This window comes from Plasmopara halstedii (genome assembly GCF_900000015.1).
Source record: "Plasmopara halstedii genome assembly, contig: Scaffold_525, whole genome shotgun sequence".
NCBI lineage: Eukaryota > Oomycota > Peronosporomycetes > Peronosporales > Peronosporaceae > Plasmopara > Plasmopara halstedii.
Window position 1 is genome coordinate 1,774,523 of NW_020187445.1, and position 10,725 is coordinate 1,785,247.

Sequence of the window (10,725 nt, forward strand, 5' to 3'; positions counted from 1 at the left end):
GCTACTCCGTCATGTAATAATTGAAAACTGATGATGACACTCCGGTTGACTGTTTCTGCTGTGAACATCTCGTAATCAACCAGTCATTGCTATGTTGAACAGTAAAATATAAGGTCAAAAAGCTCAGGATAAAAATAACTCCTGTCCATCTCACATAGACTGTGGTTGGTGTTTTTCGAGCAGTGTCGCTCATGCCTCCATATTGATTGATAATTTGAAATGAAGATGCTACGGCAAACATTGTGTTCAGGTCGAATATTCGAGAAGAACCAATGCGCATGAAAAATTATGCTAATCTGCAAAAATGTAAGCCAGATTTGTCAATCAATGGTGCAAACTTGTAACGGGGTTACACGTACCCTGGTATACAGGAAAGGGTCACACGAGATGGTGTGACTGTACAATAGTATGGATTACACAAGTCGGTGTAATTACACAATGGTATGGCTACACCGTAACAGGAAGCCACTACGTGGCGGGACTGCCAGTAGTTATGCGTATTATTTAGTTCTTACTGTTTAGTTAGGAACACTCAATATTTTGGATATAGGCTCTCTGCCACAAATAAAACAATCAATTGAGTTTCAATTTTGAACGGAAGAGTATATATGCCTTGGTTAACGTTCTGGGCTCTCTTGGAGGTAGCGAATTGCGATCTACTACACTCGTACTGGTTCTGGTGTAAAACGTGAGGTCGATTACCGTAGTTTGGCTTCCTCTAAGCAAAGAGCTACAGTAGCTTCGCTTCAAAACTACACTGGATAAGTGCTCAAGAAAATGCGCGTTACATAAGCTATTCGCGAATTTAGACAAGTTTGAGTTTGACGTCGGCGCTAATTTTTGTGTACTGCTTCATTAAGAAGCAGATCCTGCAGTAAGATCGAGGAAACAAATACCATTCAGAAGTAGCCCGTACCAGTGTCTAACTCGTAGGACTTCGTGTAAATAAAGCAATCGATCGAACTTTCTTTTGAAGTCTCAATCACCCTCTTCAGTACCAAAGCTTTGGTACTTTTGACTTTTTCTGAATATCTGGAGGGTACTTGTCTACTGTGTATGACACCAAGTTACGGTCAAGTGATGAAGGACATGGACTTCTAGTCGCAATGTGCAACACGCAGGGCTTTCTTAATCAAGATAATGAAACATATAAATGTTGTATTGTCTTAAGCTAGACTTTGCTCCAAATATGTGCCGCTCTATAGTTAAAAAACAGCATGAAGAACCCGGTTGCTTGAGAGGTTCTTGGTTCTGCTTCTGGGTTGAGCGTTTAGCCCCATTCTCTATGCGATTACTTAGTAGATTCAGTTACGAGGTGCACGGCAACTCATTGGCAGTTCGTACAAAATTTGAATGAAGTATATCAAACAGTATGATCTGTTCATCGAAGATCAATTCACCGAATGCGCTCAGTCGCATGGATATTTATCTGTTGTTTGTGCGCAGATGCTTTTGTGTTCACCGCCTTTACTCCGTTAGATAACAGCTGCACGATACATGAAACATTAACTCAAGCTATTGATTTTTTATCATACTGCAAAGCTTGTCGTGGTGGAGAGGGTGTTTAAAAGCAGAAATAAAGGTTGAGCAAGATGTTTTATCGTAACAAGAGATAGGCTCAGCATCCCACTGATACTTAAAACGATTCGTGTTCAATTCTCTTGGGTACAGTATTCGACGGTGATGTTGCTTTATCAGCAGGGCTCCAAGACTACAGCAACTAGCAATGCTAGTGAATATACATATGCTTCATTAGCGAAGCTGCAATATTGCGTAATAATATTCAGTCGTCCATGGTCTGTCGATGTTTTAAATACAAATCTGAGTATTGAAATTGCAATCAAAATTATTAATTTTCGCATTCTAAAGAATGTAGTTTACAGCATCAAGAGTAACAAATTTATTATTTGCTTTAATGATGGCCGTGCAATTGGTCGGACGCACAAGCAAAGTGGTACTACATGATAATATTTGATAGCTGCCGACATTGTGACACATAGTAAGACAATTTAGAAGCTGTAGATGGTATTATCTCACTATGCTCAAACAAAGAATTTGAAGTAAAAGCTCAATTTATGGTTAATAGTGCTTTTTACTTTGTCTCAACAACATTTATCGACAGAAAATATTTCACCGTAGCAGTAGTGCGAATGCGACAACGAAGCATTCTAGGATTAATTCTGACAACATTGTGAAGTCATTTCGAGCGGGGAGAGGCTCGTCAAGTGCAGAAAATCCTATGGATGTCGCTTCATTTCTCATTTAAGTAACGACATTTATCTGCTTGGGAGCTTTTTAAGCTTTTCTATCTCCATAAAGTTGTATGGCCATAGTTGCTTGTAGGATTGTCGCAGCTTTGAGGAATAAATTTAAGAAAATAGTAAACTCTCAATGTCGAATACAGTTTTTATAGAGAGCTACTTTGCCCAAATTGGAAATACGGTGCCTGCTCACTCGAACAGGTGTTTTTCTCTACGTTTCGAGCGCCAGGGGCGCTGGCTCGGACAACGGACAGCAACTTTGACCATGGCGAGCATGTGCACGAGTCGCAAGCTGCGATTATTGTGTCTTCATGGCATGTACCAAGACGCAATCACCTTCGCAAGCAAAACTAATCTCCTTCGTCATGCCAACGCCGGTGTGAATTTTGTCTATCTGGATGGGCCCTTCACCATTGTACCTCCTATTTTGGTATGCCAGAGAAAGCGTTCTAGTGCATCATTTGGTAAACTCAAAGTCGGTCACTGTGCAAAGAAGAAGGCCGAGTTCCGCGCGTGGTGGCGGCCCCTGAGTGCCCACGAAGATGATTTTAGTCAATTAGACAGTGATCGAAGCGTGCTCATATCATATTTGCGTCAAAAGCTAGACGAGATTGGAACCGTAGATGGCGTTATTGGATTTTCGCAAGGAGCAAGTCTCGCAGCTTGGATGTGTTCGAAACAGGTACGTAGCCTGAAATGAATGCTTTTGTTAGCTGACTAATTTCGCTCATTTATCTGATACTTACCAGGCGCGTGCCGAACTGCAATGGAGTCCAAAAGTAGTGGTGCTGATTGGCAGCTATCTGAGCTATCCGCCATTTTCCTTGGACTCAGGCATTATCTCGGGTATGGCGTCGCTGCACATGTTTGGCTCAAACGACTATGTTATTCCAGCAGCAAAGAGCCAACAAGTAATGAATATATTCAAAAAGCATGAGGTGAGTGGGTGCTACCATTTTTGTCTGAATGTCTGAATGACACTAAATTCCAACTCGCAGACCACAAATTACCCTGTTTTGACATCTGTGCATACCCAAGGCCACGTGATCCCTAAATGCGACAAGTCCATTAAGTTGTTCGAGTCATTTATTTCTGACCAGCAGCAGAAATTGCACGGCTGCTCCAGCATTTCGTCCTCAAGGTCCCTGGAGACTTGTGAGCGCGAAGAATTGACCCCCTCGGAAGCCCAGGCGTCTCAGCGGGTCTGTATGGTGTAGCTCTACTCTGATAATTTAATTCAGTAGTATGCTGCGTTTTCTCTATTTTCCTATTTCTACCAATAAAGATAATACGATGCCCTAGACCACAAATCAAATAGAATAGCGAAAAAGGAGGCAAGTGGTCATGTCAGCTGAAGAGGTCGCCAAGGCATTCGTCAATCACTATTACACTACTTTCGACACGAATCGTGCTGGGCTCTCAAGCCTTTACGTAAGTACTCCCTCGATGTGTCCATACAGTTATCCATATTGTTTTAAGTAATTATTATTGTCATGACAGCAAGGTGTGTCCAGCCTGAGCTGGGAAGGCCAGATGTCTACCGGCCAGCAAGCAATTATGGCTAAATTACAAGGTTTGCCAACCGTTCGTCATGAATTCCCGACGGTGGATATTCAGCCGTCCACGTCAAGCAATGCTATGATCATATTTGTGCAAGGCAAGATCCAGATTGAAGATAACAACGCCATCCAATTTACGCAGGTCTTCCAGCTTGTGGCGCATCAACCTGGTCAATACTACATTCATAATGATATCTTTCGTCTGCAGTATGGATAAGCGACTTGTCGCTATGAAAGTGCTGAGTGTACCAATCATCCGTTAGGTAGCACGAGTGAAGGAAAGATTAGAAGCTCAACACAAAAAGCTTTTTATTTTTAAACTTAGACCCGTTTACTTGTGGCGCTTCCGATTCGCGTATTCGATTAGATCAGAGCAAAATAGAAATGGGCATTGGTCAATAGGGGCTTCAGTTTTCTCTGCCGCAACTAAGAATCGGTTGCAATGTGCGAGGTAGTTGTTGGGTATTGCTATACAAATAGCTCTTCACTAGACAATTTCAGGAGTGCTCGCTGCGATGTTTGTGCAAGCTCAGACAAAGCGTGTGCGATAGAAACTTCACTAGGTATCACTTGTTCTTCGGAGCTCAATATTGACGAAAAATTGGTCGCAGTTCGCTTTTTGACTGGGTTCTGTATTACTGATTTTAGTGATAGAAAAAGCTTCCACTCAGTTTTGTCGAATATTCGGCCCGAGTATAATTTCTTAAATCAAAGGCTATTTTTCACGCAAAAATGGGAATATCCTACAATTGATTCAACCAATCGTAGTGTAAATAGCTTTGAGAAAGCGAATTCGTAATGGATCCACGATCGATTGATTGACAGCTAACAGGCAACTGATGTGCGGCGAGCACGTCCTATGATGAGCAAATACTTTACTATCGGGATATTATTGTTTACGGGACTCTGAAAATGAGGGATCCGAGGTACTCGTGGGCTGAATAGAAAGCAAGGTATTCTGAGAAATAGTTATGCATATGTAGTTAATATTAGTCCTAATGAATCAGTTCTTAATATATGCACTCTTTAACAAGCACAGCAAGCAAATAACATCGATTAACTGAGGGGCTCTCAGCACCGCTCCTGGTAAAAGCGCACTAGCTCAACCCTTGTGCGGTTGTTGACGCGGACTCTGGAAGGCAAAGCTTTCTCTGTACAATTACACGGCACACGCCGTTGCAGGGTATCCATCGTGAGACCGCCGGTGTTGGGCGTCTAAGCATTTGAGGGCCGGAGCCGCAAAAACTCCCGAAGAATGCGGGAAGTTAAAACTGCAATGGATTTGGCCTTTTTTTGAACAAGCAACACCGCTTCTCGCTTGTAATCTTCAGGGTAGAAGTTCGTGCGCGAATATGGGCTGTTTCCTACAAAACCCCGGGCAAATCAGGCGTTTTCAACCTGGGGTGATTAAATACGACAAATTTCCCGGGTGCTCGCACCACTTAATCATATCGGGTGCTGTTGAAGATATTATCTACGCGTCAAGCGAGGCGAAACTTTGTAGACTATGTCCAGGGATTTAAACCTTTGATTGGCGCAACTGCGCACTATTCACTCCCAGAGGTGGAAACGTTTATCTTTGTCGTGGTGGTCTTCGAACTTAAGCAGCTTGGACCAAGACTTTCCACGTCTACTTAACTCCGTTTGAGAAATAGTTAGGTAATTTATTCAATGCGAAGTACAGCTATAAAGTTTGGCGCCGCGGGGCCAGATGAGAATGTCGATGTTTACGAGTGCGTCAAAAGCGATGACCATCGGCAATGCTGAAGAAGCAGATATAGATCTCTCAGCTCATGATCGCTACGCGGTACCCGCAGGTGTTTCAACTGCAGTGGTACAAAACTTCGGCGCCTTAAACACCTGCTTAAGGGTCGGGTTTCACGCAGGCCGAGCCACTTCCCCAATCCTTTTGGGTCAGAGACCCCGGTACTATTGACAATGACTTTTATCTTTGTGGGGTTCTGTTATTTGACGAAGCACCCAAGAAAAAGAATTTCGGCAAAGCCAAAGTTACACTTGACTGTATTGGCAAATAATTTATTTAAGAGCATACGCTCGAGTACCGCTCGCAAGTGCTTAATGGGGTTTATATCCAACTATTTGTTCTTTGCACGACCACGGATGAAAAAATCGTCGAAATTGTTTTTGCATAGCCACACTATGACGTGAATAGCTATACCACCGGACGATTAAATTGCGCTGGTGTATTAGACCTTCAGTTAGCATGTCCCTGTCTCAGAGCATCCTCTTCAGTTCATCAATACGAGGGTAAAGACAACTCCAGAAGTGATGAGAGGGGTATTACTGTCTCTCACACGTAGTTAACATCGTCCAAGCTGCTAGTCACCACATCCTTATATAAATCGGTGTTTCGACAGGTATTGTTGCTACATTTTGCTTATGGTAAGCATGCACAATTCGTCGTGTAACGTTAGGCTTTCTGACACAAACTCGTTGGTGCTGGGTGTGGATATTCACTTTTCTTGCACCGAACCCGCGTCTGGTTCGCACAAAAAAGCGCGAATGGCATCACGCTGGACCCTTATGATGGCCATTGCCGTCTATCGCAATATCCGGTTCGAGAACCAGGTCAATTTCATGACGCACACCCTTATTCGGCAGTAAGATACGTGAAGGATCTCTCGACACCACGTCATGAAATTCCTTCGAAAGATGGATAGGATCGGTGGGTTTCTTAGGAATAGCTGTTTTACTCTTCGCACTCAGCGTTTAACAAAGTCCCCCTCATACATATTCCTTGGGCATAGATGACGAGCACAGCTTTCTCTGTTGTGCCAATCATACGCCTTTGCTGACCCCATCGACTTTAATTCCATACATACTTCCTCGATATAGAACCTTTCGCAGGAAGTAGTAGAAACAGACTTTCATCCTCTAGGACTACTATCACTCCACAACGGGTCAAGAATATGCTTACTCGTAAAAGCTCACCGCTCCGCACGGCGGATCCGATACACAGTATTACTGACTGAATACTACCGTCACATTGCCGTCCTGATTATGAATAGGATGTAGCCTTTTTACAAATATGTTGTAGTTGCCATTCAATCTCACCGGTCCTGGCACAGGGGACAACCCCTTAGAATCGTCCCCTTCCCTCCCGCGAGGGGTACACTCTCGGGACTCAGCATACGGTCGTCTGTTCTCATCCAACCAGATATATACTAGGAAGCCCGCAATTTGCAATCGACCTTCATCACCTCATCTTAAAACTGCGGCTTTAGATCGATCCTGCTTTCCGATCTCTACTTGAGACACCTAGCAATATCAAAGCTATCCAATTCGATAAATTTCATGTCTTGTACGTAATCTAGCGAGGCTTCCTCTTCCGGTAGAGGTAGGTTTACAGCTCCTTCAGGGGAGAATTGTGTGGCACCTAATGATGTAGACTTTAGTCGACGATAAGGTCATGACTCCGTAGCAACGCCCAGCTGAAAATGACATGATATCTTAAATGGGTCTAGAATGATACTGCAATCTATGCTCTCAAACTTTATTTGAAGGTTCTGATCCTTCGGCGCTATCGCCAGTGTTCCAGCCAAAAGACGGACGGATATCGCAAACCGTATTTAAGATCTTCAATGCTTCAGCGGGCTGTCAAATGCTTATGACAATCGCGCGTCGTACGTATTCGCACGATGCTAACTTATCATTCAGGGCCTCATAAGAACACAACGCCCGCAAAGCTGATACAGAAGCCAACAACTCCTACGTGGAAGACGACCCTTGATACCTTTCACGTCTCCGCCCCTAGGGAACTACCTGCATAAGTACTATTCAAGCTATTCCGACACGGCATAACCCCTAGTCATTCTACTCGAAACGGAAATTGATATGCTGACATGCGGCGATGGAGGCGATCATTAAGACTATGGAAGAAACTCTCATACATGCCCCAATTCTGGCTCTCTCGATTCCAGATTGACCTTTCCATTGTTGTTTCAGTATTCAAAAAAGGCGGCGCTTTGCCTTAAGCAGATACTAATGCTTTGAATGTGCGATCGCGCTCAAATCTCGCCCAAAAAAAGCTGCTGCGAGATGCTATCCACTTATGACAAAGAGCTAGTTGCAATAAAGTATTCTCTGGTCAAGTAACGGGTGCACCTGCTTGGCTCTAAATCGTATTTGCTCTATGCAGATCATACGTCGTTGTGGTAGCGGCGCTGTCAGCACATCTCTCTTAAACAATGGCGAGATCAATTTCTTCTTTGTGGAGTATATCTTGGGTAAGATTTAATCCGTGCCGGCTTCATGTAGTGGTAGATGCGCTTTCGCGTCGCTCGACTATCGATTGTCGCATTTCGCAATTTTGACGTCGCTAACCGATGAGGAGATACGTATAGAGGGTCAGACGCTTGCGCTGCTAGAAATATCTGGAAAGAAGCAGATTGAAAAAAACCATATGCCGCTTAAGAGATGCGCGCGGTTCCAAGCCAGCATCGTTATCTCTTTCACAAGTGATTCACAGCACCGACTCATATGACACTAAGCGTTTGACGATGCCTCAACATGGGGACTTTAAGGACAGAATACTGTACGAGGTTCATAGTGACTCCATGGGCGACCTCATAGGAAGATAAAGAACATATTGCTCAATAAGAGCAAATGATTGGTAGTACAACATGGAAAGTGGATTAGTATGTATGTGTGCACGTAAGAAACTGTAAACGAATCAAATTTTTTTTTTTAAATTTTGCCGCATGCGGCGCTTCGGTGACCAGGCTTCCGCCTTCGGTATTTTTTGCATGCCAACAGTATGGACTCAATTAAAGGTTTTCTAAGAGACGCGTCCGATAATACCAGTAATATGGACTTAGCAGAACGCCTGAGCTAAATGAATTATCTCGCTAATGTCGCCAAAAAGTGGACAGTTGGGGAAAATACAGTCAAGCTGTCCCTTGACAAATCATTTGCTTATATAGCTTGCCCGTGGTCATTGTATCAGATGATAAAACGCCACCTTTGACACACAATTCAAGGCGCTCGGTATCAGATTGTAACTGCAAAATGCTGCCTGTGTACGAGTTACACACGCTTACTGTACATGTCGACCGCCGACCAACCGCATACGGTTGGTTACACAGAACGCACGAATCGCGTTGTGGATGATATAATCCGAAGCATTAGCGCGAAAAGTCCTTACTGCCAGGCGAGCTGATCCTACTTTTAGAGTTTGCGTTAAATGACATCATAAATGCTTCTATAGACTTTACCCGCTTTACAAAAATGATTTGATGAGACCCTGAGCGCCTCTGATGCATCAGCATCCGCATCCCAAAGTGGTGCTGATTTAGTGATAGGAGAGCTGCCGATCGCGATTAAGCTGCTGAATTCAGCACAGCTAGATTTTGCGGTGAACCTGGCCTTGCAATTCGATGAGTTTAAACGTTATTAGCAGCGCACCTGATACTAAATCACACACAGGATAACAAGCTCGTTGTCAAAGACAGGCAATTGACACACAAAAATATTTCGAGGTGCATCAAATCAATCTTCAAATGCAAATCCACGGTCTAAAACATTGAGTCGTGACTGCGCTCTATCGAACCGTTCACGGTCGTAGCAAAAGAAAGATTGAGGTACACCCTAAATATGCCAAATTAAATGCGTGTTATTTGTGGGCTATATCACGATATCGCACGTTTAAATCAGTCAGATGTGAAGATATCTACGGTAGGCAAAGCACTTCTATCATTCTCAGTATCAGAGTTACCCTCTGCCCCTATGTAGCAACGCGGCCCAGAACAGTTGGGTTTCCTCAAATTTATCTGTGCGATGGCGATGCTTAAAGCGCGAGTCCGAGATTAATCTGATCCGGGTTGTCAAGCGCACGCCGTAACTCTCAGATCGATTCTACGAGGCACCAAATCCTAAAGCGCGCACGTGACCCAGCTGCGGGAGGGTCAATTTCGGCTGGGCATGCCTGATTATCAAAGGGTGGCTCACTCACGCAAAGCGGTGTATCGACTGGTGGCTTCTACAAGGCGGTACCAATCGTGGTGATGTGGAATAGTATGTAAATCGTGAAAGTCTGAGGTCCCATTTCGGCAAGATTGCCCTAGCGCCGTGACCACTTACGGCCTGGTGTACCCTCGGCTTTTATCCATTAGAGCAAGGATGCAGGGAAGCGTTTCTCGTACTTGAGTGAGGCGATCGATCTTGCGTCAAATAGGATTCTTGGCCAGGTGCCTATCAAGTTTTTTTATGGAGATGAGCGGGGTTGCTACAGCAGGAACATGACGTGATGAGTTGTCACCTGGACGTCCGCATCCCGCTTTACGCTTTGAAGGTCAGGCAGAAGACGACCCTTTTAGGCAGTCGTCCGTATGGCCGAAACTGGCTTATAAAGCCTTCAGATTGGTGGGACGACGAGTGTTCATCACCACATGAGCGAAATGTAACACATAATTAGCAGCTTCTGATGCCCCACGGTACGTCCCTCTGCTGCTAATGCACTCACGGAGCGACTTTTTTGTTTTGTTCCCTCTGGGTGAGCGAAAAACCCGCAAGCTTAGGTGGGCGACTTCGGGCGGAAAATCTTATCACGACGTGATTGGTACAACCAGCGCAGATTGTTAGGAAGGGTCCATTTAGCTGTAACGATCTGAACATTGCCGTTGTCTTCAGATCGGGGTGTCGATCCGGGAAGACTAAGGTGTCGGGTCGGGACATGAAAGCCAATGATACAGTTTGGGCCGAATGGAACCTCGTCTTTTCCGGGAATTGTGGCTTTAAGATCATTGGTCGCGAGGACTGTGCCTTTTTGGGATCTCTTTTAGCAGTAGCCACACTCAAAAAGTTGATTTTCGATGTGGATGAGGCTCGTAAGAGCAGGCAGTATGCGATGCAGGTGGCAGACTAAAATTAAACACTGGCAGTTATAA

General features: G+C 44.3%; 3 protein-coding genes across 3 annotated transcripts; all 3 read left to right on the forward strand.

Annotated features, from left to right (window-relative positions):
- Window positions 1–2,535: 2,535 nt before the first annotated feature.
- PHALS_10985 (Phospholipase/carboxyhydrolase) lies at window positions 2,536–3,478 on the forward strand (the record flags this gene model as incomplete). Its single annotated transcript, XM_024726500.1, has 4 exons — window positions 2,536–2,691; window positions 2,755–2,943; window positions 3,011–3,199; window positions 3,260–3,478. 4 exons carry the CDS (start codon window positions 2,536–2,538, stop codon window positions 3,476–3,478), a joined length of 753 nt encoding a protein of 250 aa, XP_024577171.1.
- A 127-nt stretch (window positions 3,479–3,605) lies between these two features.
- On the forward strand, window positions 3,606–4,037 carry PHALS_10986 (nuclear transport factor 2; the record flags this gene model as incomplete). The annotated part of the gene is made up of 2 exons (XM_024726501.1): window positions 3,606–3,692; window positions 3,762–4,037. The coding sequence occupies 2 exons, from the start codon at window positions 3,606–3,608 to the stop codon at window positions 4,035–4,037; spliced, it is 363 nt and encodes a 120-aa protein (XP_024577172.1).
- On the forward strand, window positions 4,038–4,694 carry PHALS_15471 (uncharacterized protein). The gene has a single exon (XM_024726502.2). The coding sequence runs from the start codon at window positions 4,263–4,265 to the stop codon at window positions 4,617–4,619; it is 357 nt and encodes a 118-aa protein (XP_024577173.1). The 5' UTR covers window positions 4,038–4,262; the 3' UTR covers window positions 4,620–4,694.
- Window positions 4,695–10,725: the final 6,031 nt, after the last annotated feature.

Coding starts and splice junctions, on each gene's coding strand:
- PHALS_15471 (XM_024726502.2), top strand. CDS start 4,263: ATGTGCGAGGTAGTTGTTGGGTATTGCTATACAAATAGCTCTTCACTA.